Source organism: Pseudophryne corroboree, chromosome 8 (genome assembly GCF_028390025.1).
Source record: "Pseudophryne corroboree isolate aPseCor3 chromosome 8, aPseCor3.hap2, whole genome shotgun sequence".
Lineage (NCBI taxonomy): Eukaryota > Metazoa > Chordata > Amphibia > Anura > Myobatrachidae > Pseudophryne > Pseudophryne corroboree.
Window position 1 is genome coordinate 276150287 of NC_086451.1, and position 27753 is coordinate 276178039.

General features: G+C 47.5%; 1 protein-coding gene across 3 annotated transcripts in view; it reads left to right on the forward strand.

The window, feature by feature from the left end:
- STAG2 (STAG2 cohesin complex component) overlaps window positions 1-27753 on the forward strand; it is a 424372-nt gene that overhangs the window by 270721 nt on the left and 125898 nt on the right. For all 3 annotated transcript variants that reach the window (XM_063937252.1, XM_063937250.1, XM_063937251.1), the window contains exons 22-24: window positions 7706-7793; window positions 7903-7983; window positions 8080-8172. In XM_063937252.1, the coding sequence (XP_063793322.1) occupies window positions 7706-7793; window positions 7903-7983; window positions 8080-8172 (262 nt within the window). The remainder of the gene's footprint in view (window positions 1-7705; window positions 7794-7902; window positions 7984-8079; window positions 8173-27753) is intronic.

Consider the following 27753-nt stretch of genomic DNA (forward strand, 5'->3'; position numbering starts at 1 on the left):
CCGGAGGTGTTTCCTGATGTGACAAATCTTTGGGGCGTATCTCAAATAGACATGATGGCCTCCCGCCTCAACAAGAAGCTTTGGAGGTACTGTTCCAAGTGGAGAGACCCACAAGCAGTGGCAGTGGACGCACTGGTGACACCGTGGGTGTTCAAGTCAGTGTATGTGTTCCCTCCACTACCTCTCATTCCAAGAATTCTCAAGCTGGTAAAAAGAACAAGAGTTCAGGCGATCCTCATTGCTCTGTACTGGCCAAGGAAGATCCAAGGCCTTTACCTCTTCAGGAGGACCTTCTGCAACAGGGGCCGTTCGCTTATCAAGACTTACCACGGCTACGTTTGACGGCATAGCGGCTGAGCTCCAGATCTTAGCTCGGAAGGGTATTCCGTGCGCGGTTATTCCTACCCTGATACAGGCAAGGAAGGGAGTAACGTCTAGGCATTACCATCGAATTTGGAAAAAATGTGTCTTGGTGTGAATCCAAGCAGTTTCCTGTGGTGGAGTTTCAACTTGGACGGTTTCTCCTGTTCCTGCAAGCAGGAGTGGATATGGGCTTGCGATTGGGATCCCTAAAGATCCAGTTTTCGGCTTTATCCATTTTTTCCCAGAATCAATTGGCTGCCGTCCCTGAGGTTCAGACCTCTTTGAAAGGTGTTCTGCACATCCAGTATCCTTTTGTGGCGCCGACGGCACCCTGGGATCTTGACGTGGTGTTGCATTTCCTGCAATTGGATTGGTTTGAGCCTTTACAGGAGGCTGAGGTAAAGTTTCTCACGTGGTAGGCGGTCACTTTGTTGGCATTGGCTTCTGCGTGACGCGTGTCAGAATTGGGGGCTTTGTCTTGTAAAAGTCCGTATTTGGTCTTCCATGAAGATAGGGCGGAACTCAGGACGCGTCAACAGTTCCTTCCAAAGGTTGTGTCGGCTTTTCATATCAACCAACCTATTGTGGTGCCAGTGGCTACTGACTCCTCAATAGCTTCAAAGTCTTTGGATGTTGTGAGGGCTTTGAAGATCTATGTGAAGAGGGACTGCTCGTCACAGGAAATCGGACTCTGTTTGTCCTTTATGATCCCAAGAAAATTGGGTGTCATGCTTCTAAGCAGACGATTTCTCGCTGGATTAGGTTCACTATCCAGCATGCGTATTCTACGGCAGGTTTGCCGTGTACAAAATTTGTTAAGGCCCACTCTACTCGTAAGGTGGGTTCTTCCTGGGCGGCTCCCCCAGGGTGTCTCGGCTTTGCAGCTTTACCCAGTGGCTACTTGGTCGGGGTCCTCTGAGGACCTCAAGTTTGGTCAAGCAGTTCTGCAGGAGCCTGCGCGCTCTCCCTCCCGTTCTGGGAGCTTTGGTACATCCCCATGGTACTAATATGGACCCCAGCATCCTCTAGGACGTAAGAGAAAATAGGATTTTAATTACCTACCGGTAAATCCTTTTCTCGTAGTCCGTAGAGGATGCTGGACGCCCGCCCAGCGCTTCGTTTATCCTACAGTAATTCTTTAGTTCAGTACTGCCTTGTTCCTAGGTAAGTTCTGTGTTTCTTACTGGTTTCAGTAATGTTTCAGCTGTTGCTGAGTTTCTGGCTTGTTCGCCGGGTTTGCCTTGTTTGTGTGAGCTGGTATGAATATCGCCACTATCTGTGTATGTCCTTCTCTCGAAGTATGTCGTCTCCTCGGGCACAGTTTCTAGACTGGGTCTGGTAGGAGCGGCATAGAGGGAGGAGCCAGCCCACACTATTAAACTCTTCAAGTGCCAATGGCTCCTGGTGGACCCGTCTATACCCCATAGTACGAATATGGACCCCAGCATCCTCTACGGACTACGAGAAAAGGATTTACCGGTAGGTAATTAAAATCCTATTTTCCAAACTCTCCATGGGGCAATTGATTATTTCAAATCACAGAAAATCTGAGTTTCTCTGACGTCCTAGTGGATGCTGGGACTCCGTAAGGACCATGGGGATATAGCGGCTCCGCAGGAGACAGGGCACAATAATAAAAGCTTTAGGATCAGGTGGTGTGCACTGGCTCCTCCCCCTATGACCCTCCTCCAAGCCTCAGTTAGATTTTTGTGCCCGACGAGAAGGGTGCAATCTAGGTGGCTCTCCTGAGCTGCTTAGAATAAAAGTTTAAGTTAGGTTTTTTATTTTCAGTGAGTTCTGCTGGCAACAGGCTCACTGCTACGAGGGACTTAGGGGAGAGAAGTAAACTCACCTGCGTGCAGGATGGATTTGCTTCTTAGGCTACTGGACACCATTAGCTCCAGAGGGATCGAACACAGGCCCAGCCATGGAGTCCGGTCCCGGAGCCGTGCCGCCGACCCCCCTTGCAGATGCCGAAGTTGAAGAGGTCCAGAGGTCCAGAAACAGGCGGCAGAAGACTTTCAGTCTTCATAAGGTAGCGCACAGCACTGCAGCTGTGCGCCATTGTTGTCAGCACACTTCACCAACAGTCACCAACTGTCACTGAGGGTGCAGGGCGCTGGGGGGGGCGCCCTGGGCAGCAATGTATAATACCTTTTTATGGCTAAAATACATCACATATAGCCCTTGAGGCTATATGGATGTATTTAACCCCTGCCAGATCTCACAAACTCCGGGAGAAGAGCCCGCCGAAAAGGGGGCGGGGCCTATTCTCCTCAGCACACGGCGCCATTTTCCTGCTCAGCTCTGCTGTGAGGAAGGCTCCCAGGCTCTCCCCTGCACTGCACTACAGAAACAGGGCTAAAACAGAGAGGGGGGGCACTTATTTGGCGATATGATTACATATATAAAAATGCTATAAGGGAAAACACTTGTATAAGGGGTTGTCCCTGTATAATTATAGCCTTTTTGGTGTGTGCTGGCAAACTCTCCCTCTGTCTCCCCAAAGGGCTAGTGGGGTCCTGTCCTCTATCAGAGCATTCCCTGTGTGTGTGCTGTGTGTCGGTACGTGTGTGTCGACATGTAGGAGGACGATGTTGGTGAGGAGGCGGAGCAAATTGCCTGTATTGGTGATGTCACTCTCTAGGGAGTCGACACTGGAATGGATGGCTTATTTAGGAATTACGTGATAATGTCAACACGCTGCAAGGTCGGTTGACGACATGAGACGGCCGGCAAACAAATTAGTACCTGTCCAGGCGTCTCAGACACCGTCAGGGGCTTGTAAAAACGCCCATTTACCTCAGTCGGTCGACACAGACACAGACACGGACACTGACTCCAGTGTCGACGGTGAAGAAACAAACGTATTTTCCTTTAGGGCCACACGTTACATGTTAAGGGCAATGAAGGAGGTGTTACATATTTCTGATACTACAAGTACCACAAATAAGGGTATTATGTAGGGTGTGAATAAACTACTTGTAGTTTTTCCTGAATCAGATAAATTAAATGAAGTGTGTGATGATACGTGGGTTTCCTCCGATAGAAAATTATTGGCGGTATACCTTTTCCCGCCAGAAGTTAGGGCGAGTTGGGAAACACACCTTAGGGTGGATAAGGCGCTCACACGCTTATAAAAACAAGTGGCGTTACCGTCTCCAGATACGGACGCCCTCAAGGAGCCAGCTGATAGGAAGCTGAAAAATATCCTAAAAGTATATACACACATACTGGTGTTATACTACGACAAGCAATCGCCTCAGTCTGGATGTGCAGCGCTGAGGGGGCTTGGTCGGATTTCCTGACTGAAAATATTGATACCCTTGACAGGGACAAGATTTTATTTACTATAGAGCATTTTAAGGATGCATTTCTATATATGCGAGATGCGCAGAGGGATATTTGCATTCTGGCATCAAGAGTAAATGTGATGTCCATATCTGCCAGACGAAGACACGACAGTGGTCAGGTGATGCAGATTCCAGACGGCACATAAAAGTATTGCCGTATAAAGGGGCTGTCCATCGGACCTGGTGGCCATGGCAACAGCTGAAAAATCCACCTTTTGTTACCCCAAGTCACATCTCAGCAGAAAAGGACACAGTCTTTTCAGTCTCAGTCCTTTCGTTCCCATAAGGGCAGGCGGGCAAAAGGGCCAGTCATATCTGCCCAGGGTAGAGGAAAGGGAAGAAGACTGCAGCAGGCAGCCTATTCCCAGGAACAGAAGCCCTCCACAGCTTCTGCCAAGTCCGCAGCATGACGCTGGGGCCGTACAAGCGGACTCAGGTGCGGTAGGGGGTCATCTCAAGAGTTTCAGCACGCAGTGGGCTCACTCACAAGTGGACTCCTGGATCCTACACGTAGTATCCCAGGTGTACATTGGAAATTCGAGACGTCTCCCCCTCACAAGTTCCTGAAGTCTGCTTTACCAACGTCTCCCTCCGACAGGGAGGCAGTATTGGGAACAATTCACAGGCTGTATTCCCAGCAGGTGATAATCAAAGTACCCCTTCTACAACAAGGGAAGGGGTATTATTCCACACTATATTGTGGTACTGAAGCCAGACGGCTCGGTGAGATCTGAAATATTTGAACACTTAAATACAAGCGTTCAAATCAAGATGGAGTCACTCAGAGCAGTGATAGCGAACCAGGAAGAAGGGGACGATATGGTGTCACTGGATATCAGGGACGCTTACCTACATGTCCAAATTTGCCCTTCTCACCAAGGGTACCTCAGGTTCGTGGTACAGAACTGTCACTATCAGTTCAGACGCTGCCGTTTGGATTGTCCACGGCACCCCGGGTCTTTACCAAGGTAATGGCCGAAATGATGATTCTTCTTAAAAGAAATATGGACGCTTTCCTGATAAGGGCAAGGTCCAGAGAACAGTTGGAGGTCGGAGTAGCACTATCTTAAGTAGTTCTACGACAGCACGAGTGGATTCTAAATATTCCAAAATCGCAGTTTTTTCCGACGACACGTCTACTGTTCCTAGGGATGATTCTGGACACAGTCCAGAAAAGGATGTTTTCTCCCGGAGAAGAAAGCCAGGGAGTTATCCGAGCTAGTCAGGAACCTCCTAAAACCAGGAAAAGTATCAGTGCATCATTGCACAAGGATCCTGTGAAAAGTGGTGGTTTCTTACAAAGCGATCCCATTCGGTAGATTTCACGCAAGAACCTTTCCGTGGGATCTGCTGGAAAAATGGTCCGGATCGCATCTTCAGATGCATCAGCGGATAACCCTGTCTCCAAGGACAAGGGTGTTTCTTCTGCGGTGGCTGCAGAGTGCTCATCTATGAAAGGGCTGCAGATTCGGCATTCAGGACTGGGTCCTGGTGACCACGGATGCCAGCCTGAGTGGCTGGGGAGCAGTCACACAAGGAAAAAATTTCCAGAGAGTGTGATCAAGTCTGGAGACTTCTCTCCACATAAATATACTGGAGCTAAGGGCAATTTACAATGCTCTAAGCTTAGCAAGACCTCTGCTTCAAGGTCAGCCGGTATTGATCCAGTGGGACAACATCACGGCAGTCGCCCACGTAAACAGACAGGGCGGCACAAGAAGCAGGAGGGAAATGGCAGAAATTGCAAGGATTCTTCGCTGGGCGAAAAATCATGTGATAACACTCTCAGCAGTGTTCATTCCGGGAGTGGAAAACTGGGAAGCAGACTTCCTCAGCAGGCATGACCTCCACCCGGGAGAGTGGGGACTTCATCGGGAAGTCTTCCACATGATTGTAAACCGTTGGGAAAAACCAAAGGTGGACATGATGGCGTCCCGCCTGAACAAAAAACTAGACAGATATTGCGCCAGGTCAAGGGACCCTCAGGCAATAGCTGTGGACGCTCTGGTAACACTGTGGGTGTACCAGTCAGAGTATGTGTTCCCTCCTATGCCTCTCATACCAAAAGTACTGAGAATCATAAGAGGGAGATGAGTAAGAACGATACTCGTGGTTCCGGATTGGCCAAGAAGGACTTGGTACCCGAAACTTCAAGAGATGTTCACGGAAGACCCGTGGCCTCTACCTTTAAGAAAGGACCTGCTCCAGCAGGGGCCTTGTCTGTTCCAAGACTTACCGCGGCCGCGTTTGATGGCATGGCGGTTGAACGCCGGATCCTGAAAGGGCATTCCAGATGAAGTCATCCCTACCCTGGTCGAAGACAGGAAGGATGTAACCGCAAAACATTTTCACCGCATTTGGCGAAGATATGTTGCGTGGTGTGAGGCCAAGAAGGCCCCTACAGAGGAATTCCAACTGGGTCGTTTCCTACATTTCCTGAAAACAGGACTGTCTATGGGCCTAAAATTAGGGTCCATTAAGGTTCAAATTTCGGCCCTGTCGAATTTCTTCCAGAAAGAACTGGCTTTAGTGCCTGACGTTCAGATGTTTGTAAAAGGGGTACTGCATATACAGCCTCCTTTTGTGCCCCAGTGGCACCTTGGGATCTCAATGTTGTTTTGAGTTTCCTAAAGTCACATTGGTTTGAACCACTCACCACTGTGGACTTAAAATATCTCACATGGAAGGTGACGATGCTATTAGCCCTGGCTTCAGCCAGGCGTGTGTCAGAATTGGCGGCTTTATCATATATAAAGCCCTTACTTAATTTTTCATTCTGACAGGGCAGAATTGAGGACTCGTCCTCAATTTCTCCTTAAGGTGTTTTCTGTTTTTCACATGAACCAACCTATTGTGGTACCTGCGGGTACTAGGGACTTGGAGGACTCCAAGTTACTTGACGTTGTAAGGGCCCTTAAAAATATGTTTCCAGGACGGCTGGAGTCAGAAAATCTGACTCGCTGTTTAGCCTGTATGCACCCAACAAGATGGGTGCTCCTGCTTCTAAGCAGACGATTGCTCGCTGGATTTGTAATACAATTCAGTTTACACATTCTGTGGCAGGCCTGCCACAGCCAAAATCTGTAAAAGCCCATTCCAAAAGGAAGGGGGCTCATCTTGGGCGACTGCCCGAGGGGTCTCGGCTTTACAACTTTGCCGAGCAGTTACTTGGTCAGGGGCAAACACGTTTGCTAAATTCTACAAATTTGATACCCTGGCTGAGGAGGACATGGAGTTCTCTCATTCGGTGCTGCAGGGTCATCCGCACTCTCCCGCCCGTTTGGGAGCTTTGGTATAATCCCCATGGTCCTTACGGAGTCCCAGCATCCACTAGGACGTCAGAGAAAATAAGATTTTACTTACCGATAAATCTATTTCTCGTAGTCCGTAGTGGATGCTGGGCGCCCATCCCAAGTGCGGATTGTCTGCAATACTTGTACATAGTTATTGTTACAAAAATCGGGTTATTCTTGTTGTGAGCCGTCTTTTCAGAGGCTCCTTCGTTGTTATCATACTGTTAACTGGGTATAGTATCACGAGTTATACGGTGTGATTGGTGTGGCTGGTATGAGTCTTACCCGGGTTTCAATATCCTTCCTTATTATGCACGCTCGTCCGGGCACAGTATCCTAACTGAGGCTTGGAGGAGGGTCATAGGGGGAGGAGCCAGTGCACACCACCTGATCCTAAAGCTTTTATTATTGTGCCCTGTCTCCTGCGGAGCCGCTATATCCCCATGGTCCTTACGGAGTCCCAGCATCCACTACGGACTACGAGAAATAGATTTATCGGTAAGTAAAATCTTATTTTTTGCTTAACTGGAGATTTAGTACCCATTTAATTTTTAAGTAAGAATTTTTGGTAACTTTTTGTTATTTTTGTAATAATATACTATGGTTACATGACTGATAAAACAAAATCTGATTTTAATTAAATAGGTCAACATAATAAGTTTCAAGAATTAAAAGATACCGTTTTATGTTTTTTAGTGCACATGATCTCTCAAGGTGGGATTTGTTCAGCAGCAATTATAAGCTATTGAAAACTGGTATTGAAAATGGAGATATGCCAGAGCAGGTTGGTGTTTCGCTACACTATATATGTATATATGTACACTATCTATTTGTATAGTGAATTAATATATAAATTGCTAATGTTTCATAATGTGTTTTTTTTTTTTTTTAAGATCGTCGTTCACGCTTTACAGTGTACCCATTATGTCATTCTGTGGCAACTGGCAAAGATATCAGAGTCTGGCTCAACTAAGGTATTTCCTTACTTTATATCTCTCCATCAATATGTAGCTTAATAGCAATATACACTGTACTTATGTTTTATGATTGAATTTTTTATGTATTTCTAGGAACAATTGATAACATTAAAGAGACAAATGAGGGTGTTTTGCCAAATATGTCAGCATTACCTTACCAATGTGCACACTGCTGTGAAAGAACAGGTTGGTATTTTGATAATCCGCTTTTGGCTGGAAAATGTCAAGAAAATTTTGTTAATACAGTATATTTGTATATATGTGTACATGTGTGTATTTATGTGTATATGGGTTGCAGTCCATATACTGGCTGTCTGGATCCCGGCATTCAGGAGAGAGACACCAAAATCCTGACACTGTGAAATACTGATGCCCGGCATTCCGACACACGCAGGGTGTTCCCACTCGGTTGGTGGGTCCACGTCAATAGAACATGTGGCGAGCAAAGCAAGCCACCAGGCCTTATGTGTGGCGAGCCCGTGAGGGGACTCGCTGCCTCACAGCCGGGATTCCACTGTCTGTATAGTTGCATCAGTTTTCCAGGATATAGTGTGTGTCTGTGTGTATGTATAGCTATAGATATATATGTATGTATAGTTAATAATGTACATAGAAATATATGTTTTTAGAACACACCAGAGACTTAGTTCAATTTCTCTTTTATTGAATTGTGGGACATTGGAGTTCTTGCATGCAGAGACTCAGGCAGGAGTATCACTACTTCAAGAAATCTAATACATTCCCGAAATTCTCCTCTTCTAAACCCCTAAGACTGTCTGTAATCCGTTTTTCTCTAACGTCCTAGTGGATGCTGGGGACTCCGTCAGGACCATGGGGATTAGCGGCTCCGCAGGAGACAGGGCACAAAAATAAAGCTTTAGGATCAGGTGGTGTGCACTGGCTCCTCCCCCTATGACCCTCCTCCAAGCCTCAGTTAGGTTTTTGTGCCCGTCCGAGCAGGGTGCAATCTAGGTGGCTCTCCTAAAGAGCTGCTTAGAAAAAGTTTTTAGGTTTTTTATTTTCAGTGAGTCCTGCTGGCAACAGGCTCACTGCATCGAGGGACTTAGGGGAGAGAAGTCAACTCACCTGCGTGCAGGATGGATTGGCTTCTTAGGCTACTGGACACCATTAGCTCCAGAGGGATCGAACACAGGCCCAGCCATGGAGTCCGGTCCCGGAGCCGCGCCACCGACCCCCCTTGCAGATGCCGAAGATGGAAGAGGTCCAGAAGCAGGCGGCAGAAGACTTTTCAGTCTTCCTGAGGTAGCGCACAGCACTGCAGCTGTGCGCCATTGTTGTCAGCACACTTCACACAGCGGTCACGGAGGGTGCAGGGCGCTGGGGGGGCGCCCTGGGCAGCAATGTATAATACCTTTTTATGGCTAAAAAATACATCACATATAGCCCTTGAGGCTATATGGATGTATTTAACCCCTGCCAGATCTCACAAACTCCGGAGAAGAGCCCGCCGAAATAGGGGGCGGGGCTTATTCTCCTCAGCACACAGCGCCATTTTCCTGCTCAGCTCCGCTGTGAGGAAGGCTCCCAGGACTCTCCCCTGCACTGCACTACAGAAACAGGGTAAAACAGAGAGGGGGGGCACTTTTTTTGGCGATATTACTATATTTAAGCTGCTATAAGGATACAACACTTATATAGGGTTGTTCCCATATATATTATAGCGCTTGGGTGTGTGCTGGCAAACTCTCCCTCTGTCTCCCCAAAGGGCTAGTGGGGTCCTGTCTTCAATAGAGCATTCCCTGTGTGTCTGCTGTGTGTCGGTACGTGTGTGTCGACATGTATGAGGACGATGTTGGTGTGGAGGCAGAGCAATTGCCGGTAATGGTGATGTCACCCCCCAGGGAGTCGACACCGGAATGGATGGCTTTGTTTATGGAATTACGTGATAATGTCAGCACATTACAAAAATCAGTTGACGACATGAGACGGCCGGAAAACCAGTTAGTACCTGCCCAGGCGTCTCAGACACCGTCAGGGGCTGTAAAACGCCCTTTACCTCAGTCGGTCGACACAGACCCAGACACGGACACTGAATCTAGTGTCGACGGTGAAGAAACAAACGTATTTTCCAGTAGGGCCACACGTTATATGATCACGGCAATGAAGGAGGCTTTGCATATCTCTGATACTACAAGTACCACAAAAAGGGGTATTATGTGGGGGGTGAAAAAAACTACCTGTAGTTTTTCCAGAATCAGAGGAATTGAATGATGTATGTGATGAAGCGTGGGTTAACCCAGATAGAAAAGTGCTAATTTCAAAAAAGTTATTGGCATTATACCCTTTCCCGCCAGAGGTTAGGGCGCGCTGGGAAACACCCCCTAAGGTGGATAAGGCGCTCACACGCTTATCAAAACAAGTGGCGTTACCGTCTCCTGATACGGCCGCCCTCAAGGATCCAGCTGATAGGAGGCTGGAAACTACCCTAAAAAGTATATACACACATACTGGTGTTATACTGCGACCAGCCATCGCCTCAGCCTGGATGTGCAGTGCTGGGGTGGTCTGGTCGGATTCCCTGACTGAAAATATTGATACCCTGGATAGGGACAGTATTTTACAGACTTTAGAGCAATTAAAGGATGCTTTTCTTTATATGCGAGATGCTCAGAGGGATATTTGCACTCTGGCATCGAGAGTAAGTGCGATGTCCATATCTGCCAGAAGAAGTTTATGGACACGACAGTGGTCAGGTGATGCGGATTCCAAGCGGCATATGGAAGTATTGCCGTATAAAGGGGAGGAATTATTTGGCGTCGGTCTATCGGATTTGGTGGCCACGGCAACTGCCGGGAAATCCACCTTTTTACCTCAGACCCCCTCCCAACAGAAAAAGACACCGTCTTTTCAGCCGCAGTCCTTTCGGTCCTATAAGAAGCGGGCAAAAGGACAGTCATATCTGCCCCGAGGCAGAGGAAAGGGTAAGAGAGGGCAGCAAGCCCTCCGCGGGTTCTGCAAAGCCCTCAGCATGACGCTGGGGATTTACAAGCGGACTAAGGAACGGTGGGGGGTCGACTCAAGAATTTCAGCGCGCAGTGGGCTTGCTCACAGGTGGACCCCTGGATCCTGCAGGTAGTATCTCAGGGTTACAGGTTGGAATTCGAGAAGTCTCCCCCTCGCCGGTTCCTAAAGTCTGCTTTGCCAACGTCTCCCTCAGACAGGGCGACGGTATTGGAAGCCATTCACAAGCTGTTTTCTCAGCAGGTGATAGTCAAGGTACTCCTCCTACAACAGGAAAAGGGGTATTACTCCACGCTATTTGTGGTACCGAAGCCGGACGGCTCGGTAAGACCTATTCTAAATCTACAATCTTTGAACCTGTACATACAAAAATTCAAGTTCAAGATGGAATCACTCAGAGCAGTGATAGCGAATCTGGAAGAAGGGGACTTTATGGTGTCCCTGGACATAAAAGATGCTTACCTGCATGTCCCAATTTGCCCTTCACATCAAGGGTACCTCAGGTTCGTGGTGCAAAACTGTCATTATCAGTTTCAGACGCTGCCGTTTGGATTGTCCACGGCACCTCGGGTCTTTACCAAGGTAATGGCCGAAATGATGATTCTTCTGCGAAGAAGAGGCGTATTAATTATCCCTTACTTGGACGATGTCCTGATAAGGGCAAGGTCCAGAGAACAGCTGGAGGACGGAGTAGCACTAACCCAAGTAGTGCTGCAACAACACGGGTGGATTCTGAATTTTCCAAAATCTCAGTTGACCCCGACAACACGTCTGCTGTTCCTGGGAATGATTCTGGACACGGTTCAGAAAAAGGTGTTTCTTCCGGAGGAGAAAGCCAAGGAGTTATCCGAACTTGTCAGGAACCTCCTAAAACCAGGAAAAGTGTCTGTGCATCAATGCACAAGAGTCCTTGGAAAGATGGTGGCTTCTTACGAAGCAATCCCATTCGGCAGATTCCACGCACAAACTTTTCAGTGGGATCTGCTGGACAAATGGTCCGGATCGCATCTGCAGATGCATCAGCGGATAACCTTATCGCCACGGACAAGGGTGTCTCTTCTGTGGTGGTTGCAGAGTGCTCATCTGTTAGAAGGCCGCAGATTCGGCATACAGGACTGGGTCCTGGTGACCACGGATGCCAGTCTGAGAGGCTGGGGAGCGGTCACACAGGGAAGAAACTTCCAGGGAGTATGGTCAAGCCTGGAGATGTCTCTTCACATAAATATACTGGAGCTAAGAGCGATTTACAATGCTCTAAGCCTGGCAAAACCCCTGCTTCAGGGTCAGCCGGTGTTGATCCAGTCGGACAACATCACGGCAGTCGCCCACGTAAACAGACAGGGCGGCACAAGAAGCAGGAGAGCAATGGCAGAAGCTGCAAGGATTCTTCGCTGGGCGGAAGATCATGTGATAGCACTGTCAGCAGTGTTCATTCCGGGAGTGGACAACTGGGAAGCAGACTTCCTCAGCAGACACGATCTACACCCGGGAGAGTGGGGACTTCATCCAGAAGTCTTCCACATGATTGTGAACCGTTGGGAAAAACCAAAGGTGGATATGATGGCGTCTCGCCTCAACAAAAAACTGGACAGGTATTGCGCCAGGTCAAGAGACCCTCAGGCAATAGCTGTGGACGCTCTGGTAACACCGTGGGTGTTCCAGTCAGTGTATGTGTTTCCTCCTCTGCCTCTCATACCCAAAGTACTGAGAATTATACGGCAAAGGGGAGTAAGAACGATACTCGTGGCTCCGGATTGGCCAAGAAGAACTTGGTACCCGGAACTTCAGGAGATGCTCACGGAAAATCCGTGGCCTCTACCTCTAAGACGGGACCTGATTCAGCAGGGACCGTGTCTATTCCAAGACTTACCGCGGCTGCGTTTGACGGCGTGGCGGTTGAACGCCGAATTCTAAGGGAAAAAGGCATTCCAGAAGAGGTCATTCCTACACTGGTTAAAGCCAGGAAGGAGGTGACTGCACAACATTATCCCCGCATTTGGAGAAAATATGTTGCGTGGTGTGAGGCCAGGAAGGCCCCCACGGAGGAATTTCAATTGGGTCGATTCCTACATTTCCTGCAAACAGGATTGTCTATGGGCCTCAAGTTGGGGTCCATTAAGGTTCAAATTTCGGCCCTGTCGATTTTCTTCCAGAAAGAATTGGCTTCAGTTCCTGAAGTCCAGACTTTTGTAAAAGGAGTACTACATATACAGCCCCCGGTTGTGCCCCCAGTGGCTCCGTGGGACCTTAATGTAGTTTTGGATTTTCTCAAATCCCATTGGTTTGAGCCACTCAAATCGGCGGATTTGAAATATCTTACATGGAAAGTAACCATGCTACTGGCCCTGGCTTCAGCCAGGAGAGTGTCAGAAGTGGCGGCTTTATCGTATAAAAGCCCATATCTGATTTTCCATTCGGACAGGGCAGAACTGCGGACGCGTCCTCATTTTCTGCCTAAGGTGGTGTCAGCGTTTCACCTGAACCAGCCTATTGTGGTGCCTGCGGCTACTAGCGATTTGGAGGATTCCAAGTTGCTGGACGTTGTCAGGGCATTGAAAATATATATTTCAAGGACGGCTGGAGTCAGAAAATCTGACTCGCTGTTTATACTGTATGCACCCAACAAGCTGGGTGCTCCTGCTTCTAAGCAGACGATTGCTCGTTGGATTTGTAGCACAATTCAACTTGCACATTCTGTGGCAGGCCTGCCACAGCCTAAATCTGTCAAGGCCCATTCCACAAGGAAGGTGGGCTCATCCTGGGCGGCTGCCCGAGGGGTCTCGGCATTACAACTCTGCCGAGCAGCTACGTGGTCGGGGGAGAACACGTTTGTAAAATTCTACAAATTTGATACCCTGGCTAAAGAGGACCTGGAGTTCTCTCATTCGGTGCTGCAGAGTCATCCGCACTCTCCCGCCCGTTTGGGAGCTTTGGTATAATCCCCATGGTCCTGACGGAGTCCCCAGCATCCACTAGGACGTTAGAGAAAATAAGATTTTACTTACCGATAAATCTATTTCTCGTAGTCCGTAGTGGATGCTGGGCGCCCATCCCAAGTGCGGATTGTCTGCAATACTTGTACATAGTTATTGTTACAAAAAAATCGGGTTGTTCTTGTTGTGAGCCGTCTGTTCAGAGGCTCCTACGTTGTCATACTGTTAACTGGGTTCAGATCACAAGTTGTACGGTGTGATTGGTGTGGCTGGTATGAGTCTTACCCGGGATTCAAAATCCTTCCTTATTGTGTACGCTCGTCCGGGCACAGTATCCTAACTGAGGCTTGGAGGAGGGTCATAGGGGGAGGAGCCAGTGCACACCACCTGATCCTAAAGCTTTATTTTTGTGCCCTGTCTCCTGCGGAGCCGCTAATCCCCATGGTCCTGACGGAGTCCCCAGCATCCACTACGGACTACGAGAAATAGATTTATCGGTAAGTAAAATCTTATTTTCTTTTTCATCCACTAGGGGTCACTGGAGTACTCTTGGGATATGGAAGGGCGTTAGCAGGACAGGCACTGAATATTTAAATGAGTAACTCTCCTCCCCTCCATACTCCCATAGTACCTCAGTGTTTTTTCGGTGCCTCACATCATAGAAGTACACACGTGGATTCCTCCACAATTTTGTTCCAATTTACTTTATTTTTAATTTTACTGTTACCAATCCCTTTCCAGTTTAAGAAAGAAGCTTTGGGTCCGGGATTGTGGAAGCTACTGCAGGCAGCTCGTAGCTTGTCGGTGCTCGGAGAGGAGCACCGCCATAGCCTACAGGCAGCTCAGCTATTTCCAGCTGAGGCTGCAAGAAGGAAGCTGGATGGAGCTTGTGTGCAGAAGCCCCGTCATAGCCCCAACATCACAGGTATTTATAGTACTGGTATTGGGGCGGTCAGCTCCCGGGGGGCATGGAAGAATCCGTATAAACGGTTTTCTATACCTCGCCGGTTTCTGTCTAGTTACTGGTTTCCAGAGTCTGTGACATCTAAATGGGAGAATCCTCCAATTTTCTAAAAAGTTAACCATTCCAGTACCAACTGCTACTACGCTTCAACATCCCATCAGAGCTTAAACTAGAAGCTATGCTAAACTCAATGTATACAGCAGCAGGGGTGCTACTTAGACCTGGTTTGGTTGGAATTTGGGTAACTAAGGCTGTGATTATATGGATAACAAAGCTCAGGTCCGCCCTACAAGACGACCACCTTATTCTTCTCGCTGGTCACATCTGTGAAGCTGCTGAGTATATATGTACAGCTTCTACGGACGTCTGCCAGGTCGGTTCTCGCCTTTCAGCGTCACTAGTTACGGCACGACGGGCACTCTGGCTGCGTTCTTGGCAGGCAGGGGCAGAGGTCAAACGAGGAATAGAAGCGTTGCCTTACGCTGGCGAGAAGTTGTTTGGTCCTGAATTGGACAAATGGATTTCTGAGGCTACAGGGGGAAAGTGTTTTCCTACTATTGCCTCCACAGGTACCTAGACGGAAATACTCTGGACCAGCGTTCAAATCCTTTAGACCTCAGCCCTTTCGAGGCCGTGGTAGAGGAACAACCACACATGGTAGACGTGGTAGAGCACGTGGGTTTCAACAAACCACCACCCGTCGTCAGGACGCTAAGACCACCGACAAGCCAGTGGCATGACGGGCTCCCAGCACATCTTGGATCTTCAGTTGTGGGGGCACGCCTTCAGACGTTCCATTTGGCGTGATTCCAGACATCCACAGATAGGTGGATCCGCAATTTAGTGTTAAAAGGTTACAAAATGGAGTTCAATTATCTCCCTCCAGAGCGCTTTTTCAAGACAGGACTGCCTGTGTCAGAAGACAAGAAGGCGGTTCTGCAGATCGCGGTTCAGTCTCTGCTAGATTCAGCAGTGTTGATTCCGGTCCCAGTTCACCAACAAGGTCAAGGTTGTTATTCCAGTTTTTTTGTAGTTCCAAAGCCGGATGGCTCTGTCAGACCAATATTGAACCTAAAATGGCTCAATCAGTACGTCACTTACTACAGATTCAAGATGGAATCCCTGCGGTCAATAATTGCAGGTTTAGAGCCACAGGAATTCATGATTGCTCTGGATCTCACATTCCAATTTGGCCACCGCATCAGAGGTACTTAAGGTTTGCGGTACAGCAAAACCATTATCAATTTCAGACTGTACCGTTTGGCCTCTCGTCAGCGTCTCGGGTATTCACCAAAGTGATGTCTGTGATGAGAGCTCATCTCAGAACCCTGGGAGTGATAATACTGTAGTTCCGTACTTGGACGATCTGCTCATCAAAGCCTAGTCTCAACAGATACTCCTCCAACATGCCTTGCTGACATACAATGTGCTAATTCAGCACGGTTGGATTGTCAACTTCAAGAAATCAAATCTGATTCTGTCTCAACGACTTAAATTCCTAGGAACGATTCTCGATACGGTGAATCAAAGAATTTACCTGCCAGAACAGAAGGTACAGAGTATTCGTCATCTGGTACAGTTAGTGCTCAAGCCACGCACAGTCTCTGTACATTTGTGCATTCGACTGTTAGGAAAAATTATGGCGGCTTTCGAAGTGCTCCAGTTCGGAAGATTTCACTCGCACAGTGGTCAGGCTCGCATCTGCAGAGTCATCAGATGGTACGGTTGTCTCCATGGGCCAGAGTATCGCTACTCTGGTGGCTCCAAGTACACAATCTCACCGCAGGGAAAATGTTCGGCGTCTGGAATTGGATAATTCTAACGACGGCCGCGAGTCTCAGAGGTTGGGGAGTTGTGATCCAAAATTGTCAGCTTCAGGGTCTTTGGGAAGATCACGAAAGATTGCTGTCTATAAATGTCCTGGAACTCCGGGCAATTTACAACGCGCTGCGACAAGCGGTGCACATGCTCCGGTCTCAGACTGTCCAGGTGCAGTCAGACAACAGTCGCGTACATCAACAAACAAGGAGGAACAAGAAGCCTCATGGCCATGCAGGAAGTAGCTCGAATCCTCAATTGGGCCGAGCATCACCAGGTGATATTGTCGGCAGTGTTCATTCCAGGAGTGGACAACTGGGAGGCGGATTATCTCAGCCGTCGGGATTTTCATCCAGGAGAATGGGCATTAAATCCAGAAGTGTTTCACATGTTGGTCCAGAAGTGGGGTTACCCACAGGTGGACCTGATGACATCTCGCCAAAATCATCAAACACCCCAGTATGTGTCCAGAACATGAGATCCAAAGGCAGTGGCAGTGGATGCTCTCACGATCGTGTGGCCATACAGCCTTGTGTATCTGTTTCCACCGTTTCCACTGCTTCCTCTGTTGCTAAAGCAGATCAAACGAGAGTCCACCACAGTCATACTAGTGGCTGTTGAAACTGCCCTCTTAAGAAGAGAGGGTATTCCGGAATTGGTTATACCAACCATGTTACGTGCTAGGAAGCCAGTTACGGCAGCTCATGATCACAGAATTTGGCGTGCCTATATTAGTTGGTGTGAAGCTCGGAAGTTTCCGACATCATCTTTCAAGTTATCCCGTCTTTTGCTATTTTTACAAACGGGGTTGGATGGAGGACTACGTTTATCTACGCTAAAGGTGCAGTAAATTGCCTTGTCAATTTTACTTTCAAAGGCGTTTGGCTCTTTTCCCGACTGTACACACCTTCCTGCAATGTGTCCTCAGAGTACAACCTTCATTTATACCACCTACAGCGCCATGGGGCTTGAATCTGGTTTTAGATTTTTTACAGTCTTCATATTTTGAACCCTTGCAACAAGTGGATGTTAAGTTTCTCACTTGGAAAACAATTTCTCCTAGCCTTAGCTTCAGCAAGGCGTGTTTCAGAATTGGGTGCCTTGTCATGCAAGCCACCGTATCTGGTGTTTCATGATAGAGCGGAACTTCGGACGAATCCCGCTTTCTTACCAAAGGTAGTATCTTCTTTTCTCTGACGTCCTAGTGGATGCTGGGACTCCGTAAGGACCATGGGGAATAGCGGCTCCGCAGGAGACAGGGCACAAAATAAAAGCTTAAGGATCAGGTGGTGTGCACTGGCTCCTCCCCCTATGACCCTCCTCCAAGCCTCAGTTAGATTTTTGTGCCCGGCCGAGAAGGGTGCAATCTAGGTGGCTCTCCTGAGCTGCTTAGAATAAAAGTTTAGTTTAGGTTTTTTTTTTATTTTCAGTGAGTCCTGCTGGCAACAGGCTCACTGCATCGTGGGACTAAGGGGAGAAGAAACGGACTCACCTGAGTGCAGAGTGGATCGGGTTTCTTAGGCTACTGGACATTAGCTCCAGAGGGACGATCACAGGTTCAGCCTGGATGGGTCACCGGAGCCGCGCCGCCGTCCCCCTTACAGAGCCAGAAGAGACGAAGAGGTCCGGTGAAATCGGCGGCAGAAGACATCCTGTCTTCAGTCTAAGGTAGCGCACAGCACCGCAGCTGTGCGCCATTGCTCTCAGCACACTTCACACTCCGGTCACTGAGGGTGCAGGGCGCTGGGGGGGAGCGCCCTGAGACGCAATTTAACAATATACCTTAGGTGGCAAAAAGAATACATCACATATAGCTCCTGGGCTATATGGATGTATTTTAATCCCCTGCCATTTTTACACAAAAAAGCGGGAGATAAGGACGTCGTGAAGGGGCGGAGCCTATCTCCTCAGCACACAAGCGCCATTTTCCCTCACAGCTCCGCTGGAAGGACGGCTCCCTGACTCTCCCCTGCAGTCCTGCTTCAGAATCAGGGTAAAAAAGAGAAGGGGGGGCATTTTTGGCAGCAAATAACGATAATAACAGCAGCTATAAGGGAATAACACTTATATAAGGTTATCCCTGTATATATATATATATATATATATAGCGCTGGGTGTGTGCTGGCAGACTCTCCCTCTGTCTCTCCAAAGGGCTAAGTGGGTTCCTGTCCTCTATCAGAGCATTCCCGGTGTGTGTGCTGTGTGTCGGTACGCGTGTGTCGACATGTATGAGGAGGAAAATGATGTGGAGGCGGAGCAGTTGCCTGTGTTGGTGATGTCACCCCCTAGGGAGTCGACACCTGACTGGATGATTGTATTTAAACAATTAAGTGATAATGTCAGCAATTTGCAAAAAACTGTTGACATGAGACAGCCGGCAAATCAATTAGTGCCTGTCCAGGCGTCTCAGACACCGTCAGGGGCGCTAAAACGCCCGTTACCTCAGTGGGTCGACACAGACCCTGACACAGATACTGAGTCTAGTGTCGACGGTGACGAGACAAACGTAATGTCCAGTAGGGCCACACGTTACATGATCACGGCAATGAAAGAGGCATTGAACCTTTCTGACACTACAAGTACCACAAAGAAGGGTATTATGTGGGGTGAGAAAAAACTACCAATAGTTTTTCCTGAGTCAGAGGAAATAAATGAGGTGTGTGAAAAAGCGTGGGTTTCCCCCGATAAAAAACAGCTAATTTCTAAAAAATTATTAGCATTATATCCCTTCCCGCCAGAGGTTAGGGCGCGTTGGGAAACACCCCCTAGGGTAGATAAGGCGCTCACACGTTTATCTAAACAAGTAGCGTTACCGTCTCCTGATACAGCCACCCTCAAAGAACCAGCTGATAGAAGGCTGGAAAATATCCTAAAAAGTATATACACACATACTGGTGTTATACTGCGACCAGCAATCGCCTCAGCCTGGATGTGCAGTGCTGGAGTCGCATGGTCGGATTCCCTGACTGAGAATATTGATACCCTGGATAGGGACAATATTTTGTTAACTATAGAACATTTAAAGGATGCATTACTATATATGCGTGATGCACAGAGGGATATTTGCACCCTGGCATCAAGAGTAAGTGCTATGTCCATCTCTGCCAGAAGAGCGTTATGGACGCGACAGTGGTCAGGGGATGCGGATTCCAAACGGCACATGGAAGTATTGCCGTATAAAGGGGAGGAGTTATTTGGGGCTGGTCTATCGGACCTGGTGGCCACGGCAACGGCTGGAAAATCCACCTTTTTACCCCAGGTCACTCCACATCAGCAGAAAAAGACACCGTCTTTTCAAACTCAGTCCTTTCGTTCCCATAAGTACAAGCGAGCAAAAGGCCACTCTTTTCTGCCCCGGGGCAGAGGAAGAGGAAAAAGACTGCACCATGCAGCCGCTTCACAGGAGCAGAAGCCCTCCCCTGCTTCTGCCAAGTCTTCAGCATGACGCTGGGGCTTTACAAGCAGACTCAGATATGGTGGGGGCCCGTCTCAAGAATTTCAACGCGCAGTGGGCTCACTCGCAAGTGGATCCCTGGATTCTACAGGTAGTATCGCAAGGGTACAAACTGGAATTCGAGGCGTTTCCCCCTCGTCGGTTCCTGAAGTCTGCTTTACCAAAGTCTCCCTCCGACAGGGAGGCAGTTTTGGAAGCCATTCACAAGCTGTATTCCCAGCAGGTGATAATCAAGGTACCCCTCCTGCAACAAGGAAAGGGGTATTATTCCACGCTGTTTGTGGTACCGAAGCCGGACGGCTCGGTGAGACCAATTTTAAATCTGAAATCCTTGAACACTTACATAAAAAGGTTCAAATTCAAGATGGAGTCACTCAGAGCAGTGATAGCGAACCTGGAAGAAGGGGACTATATGGTGTCTCTGGACATCAAAGATGCTTATCTCCACGTCCCAATATACCCTTCTCACCAAGGGTACCTCAGGTTTGTAGTACAAAACTGTCATTATCAGTTTCAGACGCTGCCGTTTGGATTGTCCACGGCACCTCGGGTCTTTACCAAGGTAATGGCCGAAATGATGATTCTTCTACGAAGAAAAGGCATTTTAATTATCCCTTACTTGGACGATCTCCTGATAAGGGCAAGATCCAGGGAACAGTTAGAAGTCGGAGTAGCACTATCTCAGGTAGTGTTACGTCAGCACGGGTGGATTTTAAATATTCCAAAATCGCAGCTGATTCCAACGACACGTCTACTGTTCCTAGGAATGATTCTGGACACAGTCCAGAAGAAGGTGTTTCTCCCGGAGGAGAAGGCCAGGGAGTTATCCGAGCTAGTCAGGAACCTCCTAAAACCAGGCCAGGTCTCAGTGCATCAGTGCACGAGGGTCCTGGGAAAAATGGTGGCTTCTTACGAAGCGATTCCATTCGGAAGATTCCATGCAAGAACATTTCAGTGGGATCTACTGGACAAATGGTCCGGATCGCATCTGCAGATGCATCAGCGGATAACCCTGTCGCCAAGGACAAGGGTGTCTCTCCTGTGGTGGCTGCAGAGTGCTCATCTACTAGAGGGCCGCAGATTTGGCATTCAGGATTGGATCCTGGTAACCACGGATGCCAGCCTGAGAGGCTGGGGAGCAGTCACACAGGGAAGGAATTTCCAGGGCTTGTGGTCAAGCATGGAAACATCTCTTCATATAAACATTCTGGAACTAAGGGCCATTTACAATGCCCTAAGTCAAGCAAAACCTCTGCTTCAGGGTCAGGCGGTGTTGATCCAATCGGACAACATCACGTCAGTCGCCCACGTAAACAGACAGGGCGGCACGAGAAGCAGGAGGGCAATGGCAGAAGCTGCAAGGATTCTTCGCTGGGCGGAAAATCATGTGATAGCACTGTCAGCAGTGTTCATTCCGGGAGTGGACAACTGGGAAGCAGACTTCCTCAGCAGACACGACCTTCACCCGGGAGAGTGGGGACTTCACCCAGAAGTCTTCCACCTGATTGTAAACCGTTGGGAAAAACCAAAGGTGGACATGATGGCGTCACGTCTAAACAAAAAACTGGACAGATATTGCGCCAGGTCAAGGGACCCTCAGGCAATAGCAGTGGACGCTCTGGTAACTCCGTGGGTGTACCAGTCAGTGTATGTGTTCCCTCCTCTGCCTCTCATACCAAAAGTACTGAGAATCATAAGAAGGAGAGGAGTAAGAACTATACTCGTGGTCCCGGATTGGCCAAGAAGGACTTGGTACCCGGAACTTCAAGAGATGCTCACGGACGAACCGTGGCCTCTACCTCTAAGACAGGACCTGCTGCTGCAGGGGCCTTGTCTGTTTCAAGACTTACCGCGGCTGCGTTTGACGGCATGGCGGTTGAACGCCGGATCCTGAGGGAAAAAGGCATTCCAGAAGAAGTCATTCCTACTCTGGTCAAAGCCAGGAAGGACGTAACCGCAAAACATTATCACCGCATTTGGCGTAAATATGTTGCGTGGTGTGAGGCCAAGAGGGCCCCTACAGAGGAATTTCAACTGGGTCGTTTCCTTCATTTCCTGCAAACAGGACTGTCTATGGGCCTAAAATTAGGGTCCATTAAGGTTCAAATTTCGGCCCTGTCGATTTTCTTCCAAAAAGAACTGGCTTCAGTACCTGAAGTTCAGACATTTGTAAAAGGGGTGCTGCACATACAGCCTCCTTTTGTGCCTCCAGTGGCACCTTGGGATCTCAATGTGGTGTTGAGTTTTCTAAAGTCACATTGGTTTGAACCACTTTCCACTGTGGACTTAAAATATCTCACATGGAAGGTGTCGATGCTGTTAGCCTTGGCTTCAGCCAGGCGTGTGTCAGAATTGGCGGCTTTATCATATAAAAGCCCTTACTTAATTTTTCATTCTGACAGGGCGGAATTGAGGACTCGTCTTCAATTTCTACCTAAGGTGGTTTCTGCATTTCACATGAACCAACCTATTGTGGTACCTGCGGCTACCAGGGACTTAGAGGACTCTAAGTTGCTTGACGTTGTCAGGGCATTGAAAATATATGTTTCCAGGACGGCTGGAGTCAGAAAATCTGACTCGCTGTTTATCCTGTATGCACCTAACAAGCTGGGTGCTCCTGCTTCTAAGCAGACGATTGCTCGTTGGATTTGTAGTACAATTCAGCTTGCACATTCTGTGGCAGGATTGCCACAGCCAAAATCAGTAAAAGCCCATTCCACAAGGAAAGTGGGCTCATCTTGGGCGGCTGCCAGAGGGGTCTCGGCTTTACAACTTTGCCGAGCAGCTACTTGGTCAGGGGCAAACACGTTTGCTAAATTCTACAAATTTGATACCCTGGCTGAGGAGGACCTGGAGTTCTCTCATTCGGTGCTGCAGAGTCATCCGCACTCTCCCGCCCGTTTGGGAGCTTTGGTATAATCCCCATGGTCCTTACGGAGTCCCAGCATCCACTAGGACGTCAGAGAAAATAAGATTTTACTTACCGATAAATCTATTTCTCATAGTCCGTAGTGGATGCTGGGCGCCCATCCCTAGTGCGGATTGTCTGCAATACTTGTATATAGTTATTGTTACAAAAATTCGGGTTATTATTGTTGTGAGCCATCTTTTCAGAGGCTCCCTTGCGTTTATCATACTGTTAACTGGGTTCAGATCACAAGTTGTACGGTGTGATTGGTGTGGCTGGTATGAGTCTTACCCGGGATTCAATATCCTTCCTTATTATGTACGCTCGTCCGGGCACAGTATCCTAACTGAGGCTTGGAGGAGGGTCATAGGGGGAGGAGCCAGTGCACACCACCTGATCCTTAAGCTTTTATTTTGTGCCCTGTCTCCTGCGGAGCCGCTATTCCCCATGGTCCTTACGGAGTCCCAGCATCCACTACGGACTATGAGAAATAGATTTATCGGTAAGTAAAATCTTATTTTCACATCAATCAACCAATCGTAGTTCCTGTGTTATCAGAAGGTTCAGGAACTTCAGCTACTTTGGATGTGGTACGCGCACTACGCGTTTATGTAGGCCGAACGTCTACAGTATGTAAAACAGATACTTTGTTCTCTATGATGCTGTCAAGATGGGTTGGCCAGCTTCCAAGCAGACCTTGTCCAGATGGATTAAGCTGACCATACGTCAGGCTTATCTTTATGCTAGGCTACAGCCACCGGCACTAGTTTCAGCTCATTCCACACGTTCTGTGGGAACTTCATGGGCAGCAGGTAGTGGGGCCTCTACGACGCAGCTTTACCGTGCGGCTACATGGTCATCAGTGCACACGTTTGTGCGCTTTTTCAAGTTTGATACGTTTGCGGCATCAGCATCTAGCTTTGGCCGTCTAGTTTTACAGGTGCCAAACAGCTCTCCCGCCCAAGGGGTAAACTTTGGTACGTCCCAAGAGTACTCCAGTGACCCTAGTGGATGAAAAAGAAAATAGGATTTTGGTTCTTACCAGATAAATCCTTTTCTTTGAATCCACAGGGGGCACTGGACGCCCACCCAGAGCAGTTTTACTTGTCTTGTGGTAAGTTCAGTGGATCTTATGGTAACACATTCTCACCGACTTGTTCAGATTATATCGATTATTGTGTCAACTGTTTAGTTGTCAGTTACGTTATGTGTCAACTTCATTGTTGTCCGTTATGTTATAATGTTATATGTAATTCTCCATTGTTAATCTACTCTATCGCTCCTGTTTGGCTCAGTAAAAAAATACTGAGGTACTATGGGAGTATGGAAGGGAGAAGAGTTACTAATTTAAATATTCAGTGCCTGTCCTGCTAACGCCCGTCCATATCCCAAGAATACTCCAGTGCCCCCTGTGGATTCAAAGAAAAGGATTTATCTGGTAAGTACCAAAATCCTATTTTTAAGTACCCCAGGAGCACAGGGCGTGTTAGCACTGTGCAGCCTTTGGTAGTTCAAAACTTGTTCTGTCATTTATTTTTTATTACATGGGATTGGTCACTTTGCAAAACATAGTAACTGCAGATCCTGTGCAGTTAAGGTAAGGGGCTACCCTGTCCTAGGAGTGTGCAGTTTTGAGTGTTGATCAGCGAACAGCAGCCAGGGTTTGCGTAGTGCAGAGCTTCGGATGACATGAAGTCAGTTAATCATGTGGTGAATTTCTTTCCAACCCTTGATGGGCACTACCTGACATAAGGTGCTGTTCTGTGATGAGCATTATGTGGACTCTTGAGCACCAGCTGTCAGGTTGGCCAGTATAAAATGCTACTTTAAAGCATTATCCGTGTGCTGGCAGTACAGGTGTGTTCTCCAGCATTGTTGTGCAGTGACGTTAAACAGCCATTCTAGTCTAGTCTAGGTCTAAACACGTTTACGAATGCCGGGTGTCTTTTTATGCATTGTTCCCTGAAGATGTCTCATTTGCATCAGACACACAAGCAGACTCTGCTGATTAAAATGACATGCGGCATGCCTATGGAGGTTATTCAGAGTTATCAAACGAAAATAGCTAACAATTGGGCAAAACCATGTTGCACTGCAAGTGGGGCAGATGTAACGTGCAGCGAGAATAAGATTTGGGTGGGGTGTGTTCAAACTGAAATCTAAATTGCAGTGTAAAGATAAAGCATCCAGTATTTACCTTATTCAGAAACAACATAACCCACCCAAATCTAAATCTGTCTGCACATGTTACATCTGCCCCACCTGCAGTGCAACTGCAATTGCTAACTTTTTTGGTTTGCGAACAACTCTGAATAACCCCCTATATTCTGTGTGCGACTGCAGCTCTCTCTGCATACGAAATGCTACATTACAGTGTTGTCCTGGAATGAGATGCATTTTCCCAAAAAATAACGCCTGACTTAGAAGAATTGCATGGGAACTGCCGGCCCACTCGTGCTTCGCGGTGCATGGCGTACTGAGGCTTGATGTATGAGGGTACAACTGTGAATATGACCAGGCCGGCCGATTTCCCACAAACGTTAATATGAAAATTGCCATCAGTGACCTATGGTTATCTCCGCACATGTGGTTAATGAAAACCCTGTGACTGTCACCAGCAAAAGTTCCTTTAGTGGTACCACACTAAATAAGCTCTTGCTCTTACCTACATACAGAATTATTAATTGCACACTTACTGTTGGTACATAGCTTTGGCCTCACAGGCTCGTAGATTCACCAAGAGACAAAGAGAATACACTTAAATTAATTATATTTTAATTTGAACAAAATCCAAGGTATGATTATAACAAAAATATAAGATTACAAATATGGACAGAAATACTGTACATGAATCTCAGAAAAATAAGCAGGCTATACTATTTCATAACCTAGCGCTTACACAAAGAACTTGCCTGGTTCCGATGTGAGGGACTGCACAAGAGCATATAGGTTCACCCCTCAGCACATGGCTGAATCCCCAGAAGAAATTAACACTAAGACTTGAGTGAGAAGTTAAGTTATACTTTTTGCAGCTCCACTCTACCTTTTTGCCATTTAACTAGCTCAATGCTGGACATGAAGGGATCATGTGCTTTCTCCACATAGCTGTCTTGCAATAGATAGGAGGGAGGGTTAGTCCAGAGGAGCATAACATTACTCTGCTCCCAGTGCTCTACTATTCCTTGGCTAGCTTGACCAGGTATGGTTTGAGAAGAGAGGATGCAGTTTTCCACTGCCAAACACTTATGACTGGTAGATAAGAGATCATTATCTGTTCCCTGAACATAAATTCTCCTTCTCCCATTTCCCTGGATAAAGTTAGGTCAACCACAGGACACAGCTTAGCAGCTATGTTGTTTCACCTGAGGGTCTTTTTATTAGTGATGAGTGGATTCGGTTTTACTCGGTTCTCAAAACGGCATCTTATTGGCTCACGGATGTCACGTGTTTTGGATAGCCAATAAGATGCCGTTTTGAGAACCGAGTAAAACCGAATCCTCTCATCACTAATTTTTATACACTTACATAAGAAACCATTCTGATACTGCTGACCATGTAAATGTTACACCTTTTTCACAATTATATTTACAGTTGTACTGCTGCCATGCATTTCATGAATAGTAGCCAGGTTAGTGTTAAGTCTGCTAAGCGCCCATCAGCTTGCACTTCCTTGTTAGTCTTTTCCCTGCATAGGAAAGCCTACCCAAACTGTGAGATAGTGAGACCTGCACCTGTGTCTTTTCTCTGCATGAATGAAAGTTAAAGTGTACACCTTATGTACTGCTTGTCACCTTCTGGTGTGCACACCTGTGCGTGCTGCAATCTGTGTAACAGAACATTAGTGTACCCCCTAGGATGCAGACAGGGGTGCCGGGGCAGTACGAAAACGCTTGTACACAAAAAGGGCTCTCTGTACCACTGCGTCACTAATGGAGGCGTGCCCCAGCGGTATGCATAATTAATGGTGTGTGCTCAGCACTAACGGAGTTGTTTGGCTTCCTCCAGGCTCTCACTTTAATGTGAATGCCGTGCACATGGTATCTATTCACTGCAGACTATTTTAGCAGCATGCCGTTAAAGGGACAGGGCACATTTGCCCCATTAAAAAATATGTCATGGCACGGCTCCCTGCTCAAATAGCCTAGCGTGAACACTACAACATGCCCAGGCTAAATCAATAGTCCTGTCTTTAGAGATCTCATTTATATCTTGGCATGTGAGGGAAGATTTTTTACCTTCCCATTGCATGGATAGGAAATACAAAGCTAGTTTTAAGCCTTTTATATTACTGCAGACGCTCTTAGAACCCATCTTATCATTGTCTTGTGTTAACAATACAGTGGAAAAGTGAATAAACAGCTTTCCGAAGGTCTGTAGTTTGGTAAGCCTAGGTTATAAATTATTGACCTAGGTTAACAACATCCAGGAGCAATCCGAGAGTCTCGGCAATACTGGATTAATTTGTGTAGGAATATAGTTTCAGTGGTTGTTCACTGTATGCTTTGACTTAAGTCTTAGATTTATTACCACTTGTGAGCCTAAACTTTGAACTAAGAATGTTTAAGACCTCAGGGGAATAGATTTCTACCCATATCGACACACTGTGGAAAACTGGCTTGATAGCTAAACGAACAGTGTCTAAACCTTCAGAGTTTAATTCTGCATTATGTGCAAAATGTCCAACCCAGTGACCCACTAGGAGTCACTG